This window comes from Citrus sinensis, chromosome 1, assembly GCF_022201045.2.
Source record: "Citrus sinensis cultivar Valencia sweet orange chromosome 1, DVS_A1.0, whole genome shotgun sequence".
Taxonomy (NCBI): Eukaryota; Viridiplantae; Streptophyta; class Magnoliopsida; order Sapindales; family Rutaceae; genus Citrus; species Citrus sinensis.
This window is the reverse complement of record NC_068556.1, coordinates 8,391,850-8,409,666: the sequence shown is the minus strand read 5'-3', so window position 1 is coordinate 8,409,666 and position 17,817 is coordinate 8,391,850. Positions and strand designations below refer to the sequence as shown.

The window sequence follows — 17,817 nt, the reverse complement described above, 5'->3', positions numbered from 1 at the left end:
AATAAAAGACACTAATTAATGAGGTTTAATTAAGGGCAATTTGGAATTTAAAAGGGTGTGCAAAATAACAATTAATTTTCAAATTTAATTTATGGGTATTCAAAATAAAAGTTAAGTACATTCATAGCTCAATTTCAATTTATTCATATTCCCAAAACATTAGGGTTTGTATGGTAGTGAGGTCTGTGGCGTTTAACCTACAGTTATTGTGAGATAAAAGATAAAGGTCAATTAGTAATGTTGTACATTTTAAAATAATTGCTGCTAGTTATGCTATAGAAATAATCAGTTATAAAAAAAAATCTGTTAAACATTTGGTAGAATTTATTTTTAAAAGTGTTGCGAGTTTTAAATATAGTCATATGTGTTTTAGAAATTTTATTGTTAAACTACCACAAAAATATAAATGACTGAATTAGACATAGTATTAAACAAAATTTATTTACACATTTATAATATGCACATAAAATATTTTTTATTGTGTATATATAATAATTGATAACTAAAATAAATTTTTTATATTATTAATTTTATTTTTTATTTTGTTATTTCAATATAATTGATGATGATGATAATAATAAGCTCTTTAAAGTTAATGATTTTATATCATATAATAAGGATAATTTTGAATTTTTATAATACATATGAAAATCTATATGGAATGTTATTAAGTATAAAATTGATTTTTAAAATCAGATTTTGAAAAGTTATTCCTATCCTACTTTCCAAAATCTGCTACAAAGATGAGCTGAATTTGCCAAAAGTAATTTCTAAAAAAAATTACCAAACAGTAAAATTAATTTTTATCATTTCAAAATAAGTCTTAAGCCTCTCAAAGGTAATCCTAAATAAATGGACTCTAAGTTTGTCAAGAAAAAACAAAAAAGCTTATAGATTATGGTAAATAATAAATTTTATTTTTATTTTTATATTTAACAATTATTACAAAAGTTATGAAATTGAAAACAAAAGAAAAAAGAAAAGACCATCAGCTGGGCTGTGGAGCTACACTCCTAGGGGTTTTTCCAAACACCACAGCCCATCTGCTAGAAATCAGACCCAAACGGGTCCTCAGCTTTGTTGTCGCCATGCCTGAGTATTCTACATGCGCCGTTATACTGAAAAAAAAAAGGAAAATACCGATAAATAATCAAATTTAGAAATAAAAGCTCTCTCTTTCAAAAAAATAAAAATAAAAGCAAAAGAAATGGAAGCGAAATACCCAGCCAAGTTGTCATAAATAGACGGTTGAGATAAAATCAACAGAAAATGATTTAACGCACCAGATCGCTCACGCGTGTCCATCACTTCCAAGTAAACCCAACTGCAATAGAGAGAGAGGGAGAGCCTCTTTCTCTCGATTAGCTGCCAGTCTTCAACACTTGTCCCGTTCAAATTAGGGTTTTGGAGAATTGACTATCAAATCAATCAGCATGTACAGAAACGCAGCCTCTCGTCTTCGAGCCCTCAAGGTCGGTAGTGACTTCTCGATCCTCTCAAAGCCCTAATTTTTATTCGTTTCTTCTGTTTTCTCTTTCTCAATCTGCGTGAGCTTATCACTATCATATTACAATAATAAACTACTCGGATTGAATTGGATTTGATTCTTGTTGTTTCATTGGTGATTGAATCTGTGGTTGCGGTGAATCTATAGCTGGTAGATCTGTTGATACTTCTTCGCTGGCGATTTTGTGGTTGCTATTATAATCATCATGTTATTTGATTTGTGCAAAAATGCAATAGGAACTAGGAAGAATAAAGAAAAAGGCGATGCTAATAATTTTGATTCAATTTATTGATATTCTCGTTTGAAGTTGCATTTGATGCTGAATTTTTAATGTTGTCGAATGTGGACATTTTATAATTATTTACAGCGAGGACAACTGTTTCATTTTGGTTTATGGGAATTTATGCTCAAGTGGTTCCATTCATTAAGAAACCAAATGATGGAGCCAAAATGCGAGGATCCAGTGATCCAATTGCAGTTCATTTAAATCTTTATGGGATAAAGCTATGCAAATAATATTTCTGCAAGCTTGCATTAGTATAGGAACTTTGACATATTTTGTAAAAGTATTAGAATTTAGCTATTTGTTTCTTTGCTGCAAGTTACGAAAATAAATAAATAAATTTGGAGATTTAAAAAAAAAATAAAGAACAGCTAAGAAAAGGTTTGCAAGTTAGTGGAATGGTTAGTACTTAATATGAAGAAGTAAAATTTTGACTAAATAGTGTTTTAGCATTTGTTGGTAGATTTTCTCATTCACTTGTGATCTGGCCGGTGGTGCTTGTTTATTTTGTGTCATTGCATATGGGTAATTATCTGATTTCCATTATGAAAACAGGGCCATGTGCGTTGTAGGGTGCCTTCAGCCACAAGATTTGCAAGTTCCAGTGCCGTTGCTTCAACTTCATCCTCTTCGGGTGGTCTCTTTAGCTGGTTGACTGGGGAACGGTCCAGTTCTTCACCTTCTCTGGACTTTCCACTTCCGGGTGTCTCTCTTCCACCTTCATTGCCTGATTATGTTGAACCTGGTAAAACCAAGATTTCTACTCTACCAAATGGTGTCAAAATTGCCTCGGAAACATCAGTGGTATGTATGTGTATGCCTAAGGTCTCTTGATTTTGGGAAAATTGTTTTTCTTTATTTTTTAAATTTTTAATGAAAAAAGTGGTTATTTTGTTCTGTTTCCTTACCAGAGTCCTGTAGCCTCAATATCGTTATATGTTGGTTGTGGTTCAATTTATGAGTCACCAATCTCATTTGGGACAACACACTTGCTTGAGCGTATGGCTTTTAGAAGTACAAGAAATAGGAGTCACTTGCGTATTGTGCGAGAAGTGGAGGCAATTGGTGGCAATGTCCAAGCCTCAGCTTCTAGGGAGCAGATGGGTTACTCCTTTGATGCTTTGAAAACTTATGTTCCTGAAATGGTAGAGCTTCTTATTGACTGTGTGAGAAACCCTGTTTTTCTGGATTGGGAGGTCAACGAACAGGTACCTTTGTCACTTTGTTCGCATCTGCATACATTTCTTGTTCAATGTTATATTTATTATAATCCTCATGAACGTGACATTTTATGTCCTGCAGCTCACAAAGGTGAAATCTGAGATTAGTGAGGTTTCCAACAATCCTCAAAGCTTGCTTTTGGAGGCAATTCACTCAGCTGGTTACTCTGGTGCATTGGCTAATCCTCTTCTAGCCCCGGAATCTGCTATAAATAGATTAAACTCTACACTTCTCGAAGAATTTGTTGCTGTAAGTCCATTATGTGGGAGATGCTTGTTTCTTTCGCTAATTAAATCACAAGATCCTCTAACTGAGATTTTGTCCGAGAATTTCAGGAAAATTATACTGGTCCTCGGATGGTACTTGCTGCTTCTGGTGTTGAACATGACCAGTTGGTGTCTGTAGCAGAACCACTTTTATCTGACCTACCCAGTATCCATCCTCGCGAAGAGCCCAAATCTGTGTACACTGGAGGTGATTATCGTTGTCAAGCTGATTCAGGGGTATGTTATATAAAATTTAATCTTCTGTCTTCTTATCTAGTTAGGGGAGGTTTAACTCTGGTTTTCCCTTCCAGGACCAGTTAACCCATTTTGTTCTTGCATTTGAACTTCCTGGTGGTTGGCATAAGGATAAGGATGCCATGACTTTGACAGTTCTCCAGGTTATGATATCGAATCCCCATGATGAGTTCAAACTTATAATGTTTCCTTTTAATACATTTTGCAATCATGTGATTAGGATTTGGTATATTGATGGTTCCTTTTATTTACATCTTCGCTTTATGAGAAACTCATGCATCTTTATTTTTTCTTTCCAAGGCTTGCATCTTTATTTTTCTTTCCATGGCTTTTACTGAAATTATAAATATAATATAATTATATTATAGATGCTTTTGGGAGGAGGTGGATCATTCTCAGCTGGGGGCCCTGGAAAAGGAATGTACTCAAGGCTGTGTAAGTGAATCCAATCATACTTTTATCTCTTACAGGTCTATTGCTGAGTTTGAATACTTACAGTGGGCTGCATAATTTTGGAGTTTTGCTTGTGATACGTGGATTGTCAAATGGATGCCTTTGTCATTGTTTTCTTTTTCGTATTAAACAATGCTTTTTGTTTTATAGATTGAGCCTGTAATCTGCAATTACATCTTGGAATTGTACCTTGTCCTCTTTAAATAACTTTGACTTGTAAAACTTTATACTGCACAGATCGTCGTGTGTTGAATGAGTTCCCGCAAGTTCAGTCCTTTTCAGCATTCAGCAACATCTACAATCATTCTGGCATGTTTGGAATCCAGGGTACAACTGTAAGTCACTGTTAGAACTTCACTTTGTTACCTGCATTGCACCTTCAGAATAGACTGGACGGCTTTAGCGGGTTGCTTGTTCCCAGGGCCAAGCCAAAGATCATCTTCGGATTATTAAGTATGGGGCAAGCATAGTTTCTGAACTGGGAAAAAAATATTTATCCTACTATACTATTGCAATATCAACTATACCCATTTTTTAAGGTAGTATTGTTGCGTAAGATGTTTGGTGATAGGGTACACCTCCCCATTTATTGATTGTTATCAACTAGACTTTTTCTTTAACTGGTTATTGCAGTTCAAAAAAGAAATTATCAGAACAATGTTGATTTTGATTTCTTGTCAAAAAAGACTAAACAAATATAGACTTGGTATAATCTTGCAATGTAGGTGATCAAGGTTTGGGTAAAACTATGGGATGCCCGTGTGGACATCTCGGTGGGATTGCGTCTGATTTTATCAGAGGGTTGGGTTATGTTTTCATGGCTTAGAATCTACCTGGTGTAAGTTTGTAATGATTAAAGGGATATTATCATTTTCCCACCAAAGGTATTCTGACACATCATGTCAGTACCACGGCTTGGTAAAACCATCAGTTTACCACCAAACGTTTAAAATGTTAGCATTTTCCTACTATTCCGTTAAAACTCAGTTAATATGTAACGAAAAATTCATAAAAGGTCAATTTTACCCCTGGGGCGTAAAAGACCATGTAGTTAACCTTTTATGAATTTTGTTATTAAATCATCATTTGATGTTCTTCCTTCTTAAAGGGCAAAAATTGTCCTTTATGAATTTTGTAAAATTGATCTTTTGAAAGACCATGTAATTAACCTTTTATGAATTTTGTAATTAAATCATCATTTGTTGTTCTTCCTTCTTAAAGGGCAAAATCGTCTTTTACGCTCCAGGGGTAAAATTGACCTTTTATGAATTTTCCGTTATATATTAATTGAGTTTTAACGGAATGGTGGGAAAATGCTAACAGTTTAAACGTTTGGTGGTAAATTGATGGTTTTACCAAACCATGGTACTGACATGATGTGTCAGAATACCTTTGGTGCGAAAATGATAATATCCTATGATTAAATAATGTTCTATGGGAATAAGTTAACTGACAGCTTTCCATGTGAGAAAATAAAGTAATGAAGGCATGGCTGGATGGTAGTGAAAGCTGTTGCATGATACATGGACGTATTTCTACAATCTTCCCTGATTAGCACCAGTTATTCTCGTCAAGGCTATGTGATGTGTTATTTTTCTTCACGAATGCTTGAATGGTAGTGGAATTTTCCTTTATGCTTATGTATCTGGATTCAGGGCTCTGATTTCGTATCAAAAGCTATTGATTTAGCAGCGAGGGAGCTTATTTCTGTGGCAACTCCAGGAGAAGGTTTGCCCCATACCTTAATCTTCTAGTATATATATGGCATGATGATCTGGTAGCAGTTAGCTTAATAGTGACTTACACTTCACCATATGCTCCATGCAGTTGATCAAGTACAGCTAGACCGCGCCAAACAGTCAACCAAGTCAGCTATTTTGATGAATTTGGAATCAAGAGTATGTAATTTTTTTTTTCCCTCAATTTCTTGATCGCAGATAATATTTTTTTTCCATTTAGGGATCAATGCTCAACTTTATTTTAGCTTTTTGTTTCTTTCCCTTTTATGATTTTCTTTTTTAATTTTTTTCTTTTATTTGCAGATGGTTGTTTCCGAAGACATAGGTAGACAAGTTCTGACATATGGTGAGAGGTATGGCTGGAGACCTGATATCTAGTATTTTAACCTCAAGGATATGTTCTCATACATTTTATTTTCTTTTTTTCCTGTATGTGTCTGGTATTTTATTGTGTATTTACATCAATAAGTAGAATGCTGCAGGTGCAGATATTTTCAATGATCTCTGTTATTACTAGTTTTTAATTTACTTGGAACTAGTTGGAGCATGGGAAAGTTGCTTTGTGTGAGTTATTGCAGACACCTTACAGTAACTTTAGAAATAGTTCAAACACAAAAGTCTATTATAGATATAACCTTCTTTCTGTTTCTCCATGGTGATGGTGTGTTTCTGATATATTCGTTTCCGAATTTCAAATTTTAGTTCATGGACTGGTGTCTAACCAAGAATCTATGTTCACATGATCTTTATACAGAACCTAACATGTTGGGAAATTGTAGTGTATTTTATCCCAAAATCACATTGAGCATTACTTTATAATTTCATCGTCTCTGACTGTGCCTCTGAGATGGCAGAGATCTTCCATCTTCTGCTTTGCTCTCTGTTGGTGATAAAATTTGCCCTAACCTCAATACCTATTAGTTGTATGTTTTCCTCCTAAAATGTCTCTTATTTTGTAGGAAACCCGTGGAGCATTTCTTGAAGACTGTGGAAGGAGTTACAGCAAAGGATATTGCTTCCGTAGCACAGAAGCTTCTTTCATCTCCTCTCACAATGGCATCATATGGAGATGGTATGCTATGGGTTCAGTGAGAATCTGTTCTGTTGTATTGGTTTCCTTCTGTGATTATCTTTAACGGCTTCCCTCTTTCGTCTTGCAGTCATCAATGTCCCAAGCTATGATGCAGTCAGCAGCAAGTTCAAGTCAAAATAAAATTGATTTTTTTTCCTTTTTGGTATCAAACTGGGCAGGCTCCTTACCCGTTGTCTATATTGTTGTGCATCTGCATTCCGTTGAAGCTCTTTTCCGGTCAACTGCAGTTCAAAATAAGAGATTTTCATGACACTCCCATTTTTATGAATAATTTGGGTTTTAAGCAAGCAGCAGTTTTAAATATGATGCTGTATTGACAAACTTAATTGCCTCCTAGAAATATTTCTCATATTCTTTTGTAGTTTGTTCCAGAAATTATCCAAAGGGAATCAATTCAAATAGCTGGTAGCGGTAACTCTTGTCTGTGGCTGTTGAATGTGATGAAATTGCCTTTGATATTGTTTGTGTTCCATTTTTTTTTTTCCTCCGATTTTGCTCTTGATTGCCTCGGTACCATGGCAAGTTTTGACCTAAATGTGAGGCTCCTTTAATACACCACTACGGATAGGGGTGGGCAAAAAAACCGTACACTAGAGAAAACCGAATCGTTTCGTTCGAACTGGTTTTAATTTTAAAAAATAACCGAAATATATGGTTTGTAAAAAATTTGAAATGCAAGTTCGGTATTCGGTTCACTCAGTTGAACTGAGAAATCAGATTATTATTGGAATTTTATTTAAATAGACACATGTTAAATTTTAATTGGTTGTTTAAGATAATTAAAATATTTGGTAAGTACTTTATTAGTAGTTAGTAAGATATTAGTGATAAAATGTGTTTTGAATATGTTGTATTTATTGTTAATATTTGTAATAAAATTAGGATAAATTAATTATTGAAAAAAATTATTACATTCATGAGGTTTAATAGATTAAAAATTTAAAAATTCAAAACAAGCCTAATAGGCCCAAAACTAAAAAAATCGAACCGAACCGAACCGATTCGAAAAGATCTGTTTATATTCGATTTTTATTGAATTTAATTCTTATTTAATTCTGTTTATAAAATAATCGATTTAAATTAATTCTGTTTAATTTCAATCCGAACCGAACCGGACCGAATCGTGCCCACCCCTAACTACAGAGCAATTTTGTGTCCGATCAATCAAAATCTGGACGGAGTTATCGAGTTTTGGGCAAATCTCATTTCTGTCCTAATAATTCATCTTCAATATTTTTTTTTTTTAATGAAAAGTACCTTCAATATTAATTGCCCAATATTTATACACGAACCACCTGATACTCGCACCTGATAGTGAGGGTGGCAGTTGGGAATTGGGATGAGCGAGCCTAATTAATTCAAAGCTTTCACTTTTCTGTGGTTGTAATTCAATGTTTTCTTGCCCACACAACTGCTACTGGGCATTGCAGTTCCCTCAGAAACATAGTTCTCTCTCTTTTCGAAGTTGCAACCATTTCTTTGAGAAATGGGTAACATCATCTCCAGCTTCTTATCATCTGAGTCAATTGGTTCAGCTCTATCTTTTGTTGCTGGAGAAGCTGAAAATATATGGGGTCTCCAAGGTAATTGTTGATGCCGAAATCTGCTCGTCCTTAGACCGACCAGATTCTTTCACCAACGTTTAAGTTATCGACTGCTGCACGAACCGCTAAGGCTGGAATTATCCTCCTTTCTCTCACTAGACCTGCGTTCACCGAAAACGGATCAGAGACGCCGGTGGTTTTGCCGGCGTAAACCCTCCGATGCCTAAGTTAGTACAAGGTGTTTACGAAAAAACAGTGTAATTTGGATTTAAGGTGTTCATCAGAAATTTGTAAGGAAATGGCCTGGTTCCAATTTGGCAGCGTTTTCCCTCTTTTCAGTTTTTCTGTCCCCTTATTCGTCGATTTCTTCTTCTTTTATAGCCGCTGTCCCCACATTCCCGTTTGCCCTTCATCCCACCTTTTTTGGGCAGTGGCAGCCCCTCATGGGACTCTAACTGCTGCATCATGGGCAAACGTGGGATCTCGCATCTCCCGCAACGATTCTGGGAAAGCGCAACTGCCGCGATTCTGTGAGATCGTGTTTCCGCTTTTTGAGGTACGGGTACCGGCTCGGTATATACCTCTGGTCAGTATTCGTCTCGGCTCGGCTCATGTTGCCCCTGCTCTGCTCGTACCATTTGGCTGAGGTGATTCATGCCGGGGTGGAAATAGTAGCATGACCGACTTGGTGCTTTTATTTACTTAACACCAGTCCCCCAGTTTCTGGTCTTGTGAGTGAAATGAGTCAAGAGTAGAAACTGATTGTCAAATCTTGCCAATCCAGGGGCTTCTCCTCTGGTTTTCTATCTACAGGGACGGACCTGAGGATTTCTTTTCTTCAGGGGAGGTTTTGACCTGAGCATGGGCCTAAATGAGCATGTCCATTGCGTATCTGGGCTTGCATCTAGCCTGGCCTCTTGTAACAGTTGGTGACGTGGCATCCGCAGACTCTTCATATTTTGAAATTTGAAATGACGGGCTATCTGTCCTCGATGTACGGTGCGTCTCCATCACTTTAATGCTTTCATTTCCCCCTTTTCGTTTCAAATCCCTAGACTGGAGTCATCATCATCTTGTTACTCGTTCCTCCGCCGTTAACCAAATTTTCTCTGAACTTTGCTCATACTCCCAGCGTCCGGAGTATCCATTTGCTAGGTGTTGTCTCTGTCACGGCAGCGCTATCAGTGTCCATCTGTTCCAGGTATAGCCTTTAACCTTTTCTTTGGCTGTTGTTGATTGGGTTCTGTGTTGCCCCTTTTTGTATTCGTGTACTTGGGTTTGTTTTGGTTTTTCTTTTGAGATTCCGATATGTCAAACCGAAAAAGAAAGTTAATTGTTGATGAGGGTGATGAAGAATCAGGGGATTCAGGCCTCAACGTGCCAATACCCACCGATTTCTTGGGTCCCTCCAGTAGTGTAGGTCCATCCCATGGCAGGGATACCCTTGAGTACCCACACCCTCTGGTTGTCTCTTCCTCCCCCGAACTAGCGCTTGTAAAAAATAGAGGTGGACCTGCGTCGGGCTCAGGTGAGAACCACAGCTTTGGTAGGGTTGGGATCTCTGAAGGAGTTGGCGATGGTGAGGGGAGCAGTTCCAGACCGAGCCGATCTGCTCAGAGAAGGAACCTAGGCCATAGGGTGGAGGCTGATTCCTACCCTATTGATTTCATGGCTTGTGCCACCACCCCCACTGACCTATTTAAACTTAGGAACCTCTACAACATCCCCAGCGAGGTTCTTCTTGTAGTTCCTGGAAAAGGCGATGTCCTTAGTCGGCCTCCGAAATGGTATGTGACGATGCACTTGGAGAGTTTCAGACTAGGAGCTCGGCTGCCCCTTCAACCTTACTTTGCCAAGATACTGGGCGGTATGCACCTGGCCCCAAGTCAGCTACACCCAAATGGGTGGAGGGTTCTCTCGGCGATGTTTGTGTTGTGGGAGAGGTGTGGGTCGGAGGAGCCTTCTCTTGTCGAAGTGAAAGATCTGTATCAGCTGCGGAGTAGCCCAAAGGAGGCAGGCTGGTATTATTTTATGTCCAGTTCTGCCAAGAGGAAACCGATCATTGGGTTTCCAACAAATTCTTCTTTGCTGGAGGGAACTGGTGTCCAGCAGTTCGGTCGCTTGGTGGGGACATTTATCTTCCCATCCATTTTGTCACCCCAGGTCGTTCATTTTTGCCTATATTCTTAATTAGACTGCTACTTATTGGGTTCTTTAACCTTTTGTGCTATTTCAGAGTCGTGGGGTCTGATCGAGGGGCTTGAAGATCGGCCTTTGCTTCAGGTGGAAACGGCTCTATTGAACGCGTCTACCTGCCAAGACCTCCTGTCACCAACAAGTCTGGTCGGCTCGGGCTTAGTGGATATAGCCGCCGGGATGGATAGCAAGATTCTCAGTGCTATGACCAGAAAGCGTGGTCGGGCTTCGAGCAGCTCCAGCAACCCTCCTCCTCCCCCGAAGAAACCTAGCGTTGGTCCTTCCAAGGCGCATGTTCCTGCTTTGCCCCCACCTCCACCTCGTAAGAGTGTTGGGGAGAAAACCTCCGACAAGAGTCCTGAGGTCAGCTTGCAGTCTGGGGACCGCTCTTCTCCTCTACTATCTCGGGATCAAGTGGACTACCTGAGCCCGTATCAGAAGGATTACAAAAAAGCGATGGGGCCCAAGATGGTGAAGGACATCGAGAGTATGAACCTCTCCGAATTAGCTGCTTCCGTTCAGAGAGTGTCCTTCAGGTTGGCCACCATGGTTTCGTGCTACAAGATTAGGTCCGCGCGCCATGAGAAAAAACTCCAAGCTGACAATCAGGAATTGAAGAAGAAAGCTGAATCTGCTGATCGCTCTAAGGAGAAGCTGGCTGAGCTGAACAAGCAAATTATGGAGCTAGAGGAGAGAGTTGCGGTTGCTGAATCCACTTCCTCCAAACTCGAGGGTGAGCTGGGTGACCTGAGGTCTGATCTCCATGCTACTCAAATTGAAAGGGATACTCTGAGGGCCGCCCTTGAGGGGGAAATCAAATCCTTGAGTGAGCAGCTGGCTGAGGAGAAAGGCAAATCTGCTGATGTGGACGATCGGCTGGATGATGCCAAGTATGACTCTGGGGTTGCCTTCTCCTATAAGTGCATAATGTCTGTGCTTAAGGAAGAATATCCCGAGCTGGACATGAGCAAGCTGGAGGCTGGAGTGGAGAGGTACATGGCTGAGGTCGGCCAGGGTGATAAGGAGCAGGGCGGGCAGGATCAGGTGGAGGCTTCTTCGGATGGCGTGCAAGAGGGGGAAGTTGGGGGACGCACTCTCGAAGTGGGTCAAGGGTCCATGCCTCCTCCTCTCGGCATTGCTGATCTTCCACCTCCTGATGTTGCTGATCCCTCACTTCCCGAGCTCGCTGATCCTTCAGCTGCTGGAGCCGTTGATTCTCCTAACCTTTAGGCCTATTTTTTGTATAAGCTCTAGATTTGCGTTTGTTTTGTAAACAATTTAAACATTTATAAAAAAAAAATTTGAATGCTCTCTATTGGTTTTCCTGTTTGGTTTTTTAGTGCATTGAACAGGAATAGGCATCCGTTTGCCTTAGCGAAATTTTCGCAAAATTGCCTGCTGGTCTTCGGTGACCGAGCAGGAGTAGGCCCTTACTTGCCTTGGTAAAATCTTCGTAAATTTAGCTGCTGGTCCTTCGTTGACCGAGCAGAAGTAGGCACTGATTTGCCTTAGTAGAATTTTCGTAGCTTTAGCTGCTGGTCTTTCGTTGACCGAGCAGAAGTAGGCACTGATTTGCCTTAGTAGAATTTTCGTAGCTTTAGCTGCTGGTCTTTCGTTGACCGAGCAGAAGTAGGCACTGATTTGCCTTAGTAGAATTTTCGTAGCTTTAGCTGCTGGTCTTTCGTTGACCGAGCTGAAGTAAGCACTTACTTGCCTTGGTAAAATCTTCGTAAATTTAGCTGCTGGTCCTTCGTTGACCGAGCAGAAGTAGGCACTGATTTGCCTTAGTAGAATTTTCGTAGCTTTAGCGGCTGGTCTTTCGTTGACCGAGCAGAAGTAGGCACTGATTTGCCTTGGTAAAATCTTCGTAAATTTAGCTGCTGGTCTTTCGTTGACCGAGCAGAAGTAGGCACTGATTTGCCTTGGTAAAATCTTCGTAAATTTAACTGCTGGTCTTTCGTTGACCGAGCAGAAGTAGGCACTGATTTGCCTTAGTAGAATTTTCGTAGCTTTAGCTGCTGGTCTTTCGTTGACCGAGCAGAAGTAGGCACTTACTTGCCTTGGTAAAATTTTCGTAAATTTAGCTGCTGGTCTTTCGTTGACCGAGCAGAAGTAGGCACTGATTTGCCTTAGTAGAATTTTCGTAGCTTTAGCTGCTGGTCTTTCGTTGACCGAGCAGAAGTAGGCACTTATTTGTCTTGGTAAAACTTTTATTGATTAGACTAGCAGGGGGATTTCATGCTGAATTCATCTTTATTTGAAATTTGAATGCATTACAAGAATACTGAATACATACATGTGCAGCAAAGCCATGATGCAGTTAACATAGATATCTTGTCAAAATGGGGATTTAGTAGAGCACTTTGCTTACTGGAAATACTTCTTCAGGTGTTCGGCGTTCCATGACCTCTTCACTTCTCGTCTATCTTGGTGCGCTAATTTATAGGCTCCTGGTCCAGTGGCTCGTATCACCCGGTACGGGCCTTCCCACTTTGGGCCAAGAGCGCCATGGTTAGGATCCCTGGTGTTCTGGTTCACCTTCCTAAGTACCCAATCTCCTGCTCGGAACTGCCTCACGCACACGCTCTTGTTGTAATAACGCATGACCCTTTGTTGGCACTGGGCCACTTTCTGCACTGCCCCTTCCCTTTTCTCCTCCAGCAGGTCCAGACTTAAGCAAATCTGCTCGTCATTTTGCTCCTTAGTGAAATATTCCGTCCGATGTGTTCCTACTCCAACCTCTGCTGGGATTACCGCCTCATGACCAAAAGCTAAAGCGAACGGTGTTTCTCCTGTGGCGGTTTTGTGAGTTGTCCTGTAGGCCCACAGTACTCCCGGTAGCTCGTCAACCCAAGCTCCCTTCTTCTCTCCCAATCTAGTCTTTAGGAGCTTCTTTATCACCTTGTTGGCTGCTTCCACTTGTCCGTTTGCCTGGGGGTGTGCGGGGGTGCAGAACTTCAGGTCCACCCCCAGGTTTCGGCAAAATTCCCTGAAGTTGCCGTTGTCAAATTGCCTCCCATTGTCTGTGATGATGGCGTAGGGGATCCCATATCTGCAGATGATATTTTTCCAAATAAAATCTGTTGTCTTCCTCTCTGTGATCTGGCTGAGGACTCCTACTTCCACCCACTTGGTGAAGTAGTCTATTGCCACAATTGCATGTGTCGCCGCTCCTCGTCCCTTAGGCAATGGACCAATCAAGTCGATTCCCCATTGAGCGAAAGGCCACGGGGATGTCATAGCCGTCAGCTTTTCCGGGGGTTGTGCAGGAACCTCGGAGAAGTTTTGGCATGTTTTACAATTCATTGCCATCCTTTTGGCATCCTGGTGCATGGTTGGCCAGAAGTATCCTTGCCGGAGTGCCTTGAAGGCCAAAGTTCTTGCTCCCGAGTGATTGCCGCATATTCCCTCATGAATCTCGCTCAGCACATAATCCGCCTCCTCATCATCCAAACATCTCAAAAGGGGCAAGGTGAACCCTCGGCGGTACAGCACTCCATCCAGTAGCGTATACCTTGCTGCTCGGCATTTTAATTTTCTTGCTTGCCTTTTGTCCTCTGGTAAAACTCCATCGCGGACATATGCGCGAATCGGGTCCATCCAGGATTCTCCAATACTTACTCTCATCACCTCTGCTTCTTCCTCAATACTTGGTGAGGTCCTTACCTCTAGTGGAACTGACTTCGGTAATTTAGGATCTGCAATGGCTGCCATCCTAGCCAGCATATCTGCTCGGAAATTCTCATTCCGGGAAATCTGCTTTACCTCCACTGCTTGGAAAAGCCCAACCATCTGCTTCGCCTTCTTTAAATAAAGACCCATCTTCTCTCCCCTTGCTTGGAACTGATCATTGAGCTGATTACACACCAGTTGGGAATCTGCTCGAATTTCTACCCTCTCTGCTCTTAGAGCGTGTGCAAGTCCGAGCCCGGTGATAAAGGCCTCATATTCAGCTTGGTTGTTTGTGAGCTGAAAGTCAAACTTCACTGCATACGTTATTTCGGTTCCTTCTGGGCTCCGTATTACAACTCCTGCTCCGGATCCTTGCTCACTGCATGATCCGTCAACCATTACCAACCACAACCCCTCTGGTTTCTCCTGCTCTGCTGCTTGCTCCTCCCGAATTTCTTTTCCTGTATCGGCTCGGTCAACCATAAATTCAGCCAGAGCTTGGGCCTTGATTGCTCCTCGGGCCCTGTAGGAGAGGTCGAACTCACTTAGCTCTACGGACCATTTTACTAGTCGACCCGATGCATCTGGTTTTTGAAGTGTTTGCCGAAGGGGCTGGTCGGTCATAACAATAACCTGATGGGCCTGAAAATATGGTCGGAGTTTTCGTGCTGCCGTTATTAGAGCTAGCGCCCACTTCTCCATCAATGGGTATCTAGTTTCCGCCTCTACCAAGGCCTTGCTCGTGTAGTATACCGGGTGTTGCTTTCCTTCTTCTTCCCTGACTAATACCGAGCTGGTAGCCCATTTAGAGATTGCTAAGTACAGTAACAGCTGGTCACCCTCTCTCGGAGTCGATAACAATGGGGCCCGGGTTAGGTATTCCTTCAGCTGCCCAAATGCTTCCTCACATTCCGATGTCCACTCCATCTTTTTCCATTTCTTTATGGTTTGGAAGAAAGGGTGGCATTTATCTGTGGCCCGCGAGATGAATCGGTTTAGTGCTGCCAACTTCCCTGTAAGGCTTTGCACCTCCTTAACTGTTCGTGGGGACCTCATTTCTGTCACTGCCCGTATTTTCTCCGGGTTGGCCTCGATCCCTCGGTGGCTTACCAGGAATCCTAAAAATTTGCCCGAGCTGACCCCAAATGCACATTTCTCCGGGTTTAGTTTCATCTCATACTTCCTCAGTAATTCAAAGGTCTCTTCTAGATGCTTCACATGATCCGTCGGCTCTTTGGACTTTGTAATCATATCATCCACATATACCTCCATAGTGTATCCAATCAATGGTTTGAAGATCTTGTTTACCAACCTTTGATAGGTGGCTCCTGCATTTTTTAGGCCGAAAGGCATTACCCTGTAGCAAAACAAACCCATGTTAGTTATAAAGGCAGTGCTTTTCTCATCCTGCTCGTCCATGGGTATCTGGTTGTATCCAGAAAAGGCATCCATGAAACTGAGCAGACTGTGACCTGCTGTTGAATCCACCAGCTGATCTATTTTGGGTAGGGGAAAACTGTCCTTTGGGCATGCCTTATTGAGGTCAGTGAAGTCCACACACATTCTCCACTTCCCGTTGGCCTTTTTTACTAGGACTACATTTGAAATCCATTCTGGGTACTTGGCCTCCCTTATAAATCCTGCTTTCAACAACTTCTCCACCTCGGCGTTTATGGCCTCGTACCTTTCCTGCTTGCAGCATCTCCTCTTCTGTCTCACCGACCTTGCCCCCTTCTTGATTGCCAACTTGTGGCAAGCTACCCCGCGATCAATTCCGGGCATATCTTCATGAGACCAGGCAAATATATCCGCATGAGACTGTAGGTAATTTACCAGCTCGCCTTTTACTGCCCCAACAAATCCTGACCCGATCTTCACTACTCTGCTCGGGTTGCTTTTGCTTACCGCAACTTCCTCCAGTTTCTCAACAGGCTCTTGGCGGCCCTTTTTAGACTCTCCTCGATTATCTAGAGAAGTAACCTGTAGTGTCTCCTTGGCCGCCGTAGTATAACAACTCATTGCCATCCTCTGGTCGCCTTTTACTACGCCAACCACTCCATTTATTCTGTATTTCAGCGCCAAGTAATGCGTGGATACAACGCATTGGCTTATCCTCATGAATGGTCTCCCCAGTATCATCTAGTAAGGGCTTCTTTCCTCTACCACGACGAAGTCCAGCATCATCGTTCGTTCAAACGGCTTTGTCCCCACCGTAATCGGGAATTCAATGATCCCCAAGGGAGTTAACCGTCCCCCTCCAAATCATTTTAAGGAAGTATTTGTCCGCTCCAGCTTTAAATCTGAAATCTCCATATCATCTAGGGCTAACTTAAATAGAATGTCAACTGAACTGCCCGTGTCCACCAGTATTCGCCGCAATTCTGTGCTAGCCACTGATGCTTTAATCACTAGTGCATCCTCATGAGGATACAAAATACCCTCTTCATCCTCATCCGTCCACATAATGGGAACTTGTCGCACTTTTGCCTTCTTGGTTGCTGGCAAATTGAAAAGCACTTCTTTGCTAGTCAGGGCGTATCTCCCATAGTTCTTCCGTGCCCTGTTCGAATCTCCGGCCAATGTTGGCCCTCCTGCTATCACACGGATGGTCGGCTGTTCACGTTCCAGATCCCTCTCAACTCCTTCATCCCGTGTGTACTGTGATTCCATGACAGGGGATATTCCATCTACATACTCGTCCAAGTATCGGTTCCTCACTAAATCCTCCACTTGAATCTTCAGGTCACGACATTGGCTGATAGTGTGACCGTGAGTGTCGTGGAACTTGCAGAATCTGCTCTTATCCCGTCGGTGAGTCGGTTTTGTTATTGGGGCTGGAGGGTACAGCAGGCCTCGTCCCTCGATCCTCTCATACAATTCCTCCATGGAGATCTTTAGTGGAGTGTATTGTCTATATGTCAAGCTCTGGTCTACCAGCTGAACTGCTCGGCTATCATGAACGTCACCTCGAGCTGGCATAGTCGCTAACTGATCTGGTCATCTAGCCCTGGAATTGGTTGCATATAATGCTCTGAGAGTGTTATGATAGGGGTCGGCAGCCATCTGCCGGAATTCTCGCTGCCGATCCGGGAATGGGGGACGTAGAGGTTGAGCCCGGTTGTGCTTGAACTGTTGTGATCTCGGAGCTATGGGGTAAGGGCGGGATCGAGCTGATGTTCCGCCCCTTACTGAGGGTTCCCCAGCTCGCTTTGCCGACCCGCTCCCATTTGGAGTTCTCCTTTCCTTTCGTCTCAGCTCCTCCAGCTGTTCATTCTTTATCTTTGCCGATTTTTCTTCTTCGATTTCGATATCTCTCTTTGCCTGCTCATATCCTGCTGAATAATTCTGCACCAGGGGGCTTCTCAGGTTATACCATAGCCGGCCTATCCTCACACCCTCCTTTAAACCCCTCAACGCCTGCGGGTGATTGAAAGCTCCTAAATCAAGTACGGCTCGGTGGTATCGCTTTACAAAATCCCGTAGGGGTTCGTGCTCCTCATGTTTCATCCCCATCAGTTCCATCATGTCATCCTCTGGGGCTACTGCCCCTCGGAACTGCTCGGCCAACTCCTGGCACATCTGCTCATA

General features: G+C 42.0%; 3 protein-coding genes across 3 annotated transcripts; 2 read left to right on the top strand and 1 right to left on the bottom strand.

The window, feature by feature from the left end:
- The first annotated feature begins 1,286 nt into the window (after positions 1–1,286).
- On the top strand, positions 1,287–7,232 carry LOC102631152 (mitochondrial-processing peptidase subunit alpha-like). The gene is made up of 13 exons (XM_006475293.2): positions 1,287–1,472; positions 2,346–2,594; positions 2,702–2,998; positions 3,093–3,260; positions 3,347–3,514; positions 3,589–3,675; positions 3,901–3,967; positions 4,223–4,320; positions 5,641–5,713; positions 5,813–5,883; positions 6,028–6,077; positions 6,684–6,796; positions 6,885–7,232. Exons 1-13 carry the CDS (start codon positions 1,434–1,436, stop codon positions 6,935–6,937), a joined length of 1,533 nt encoding a protein of 510 aa, XP_006475356.1. The 5' UTR covers positions 1,287–1,433; the 3' UTR covers positions 6,938–7,232.
- A 2,437-nt stretch (positions 7,233–9,669) lies between these two features.
- LOC127903051 (uncharacterized) lies at positions 9,670–11,787 on the top strand. Its single transcript, XM_052443661.1, has 2 exons — positions 9,670–10,477; positions 10,598–11,787. Exons 1-2 carry the CDS (start codon positions 9,670–9,672, stop codon positions 11,785–11,787), a joined length of 1,998 nt encoding a protein of 665 aa, XP_052299621.1.
- A 4,704-nt stretch (positions 11,788–16,491) lies between these two features.
- Positions 16,492–17,208, bottom strand: LOC127903049 (uncharacterized). Its single transcript, XM_052443655.1, has one exon. It carries the CDS (start codon positions 17,206–17,208, stop codon positions 16,492–16,494), a length of 717 nt encoding a protein of 238 aa, XP_052299615.1.
- Positions 17,209–17,817: the final 609 nt, after the last annotated feature.

Excerpts from the sequence above, each read along its gene's own strand:
- LOC102631152 (XM_006475293.2), top strand. The coding sequence starts at position 1,434 with ATGTACAGAAACGCAGCCTCTCGTCTTCGAGCCCTCAAG. Across the intron at positions 1,473-2,345 it reads CTCGTCTTCGAGCCCTCAAG|GGCCATGTGCGTTGTAGGGT; the intron begins GTCGGTAGTGAC and ends TTATGAAAACAG. Across the intron at positions 2,595-2,701 it reads TTGCCTCGGAAACATCAGTG|AGTCCTGTAGCCTCAATATC; the intron begins GTATGTATGTGT and ends TTTCCTTACCAG.
- LOC127903051 (XM_052443661.1), top strand. The coding sequence starts at position 9,670 with ATGTCAAACCGAAAAAGAAAGTTAATTGTTGATGAGGGTGATGAAGAA. Across the intron at positions 10,478-10,597 it reads AACTGGTGTCCAGCAGTTCG|AGTCGTGGGGTCTGATCGAG; the intron begins GTCGCTTGGTGG and ends GTGCTATTTCAG.
- LOC127903049 (XM_052443655.1), bottom strand. The coding sequence starts at position 17,208 with ATGCCAGCTCGAGGTGACGTTCATGATAGCCGAGCAGTTCAGCTGGTA.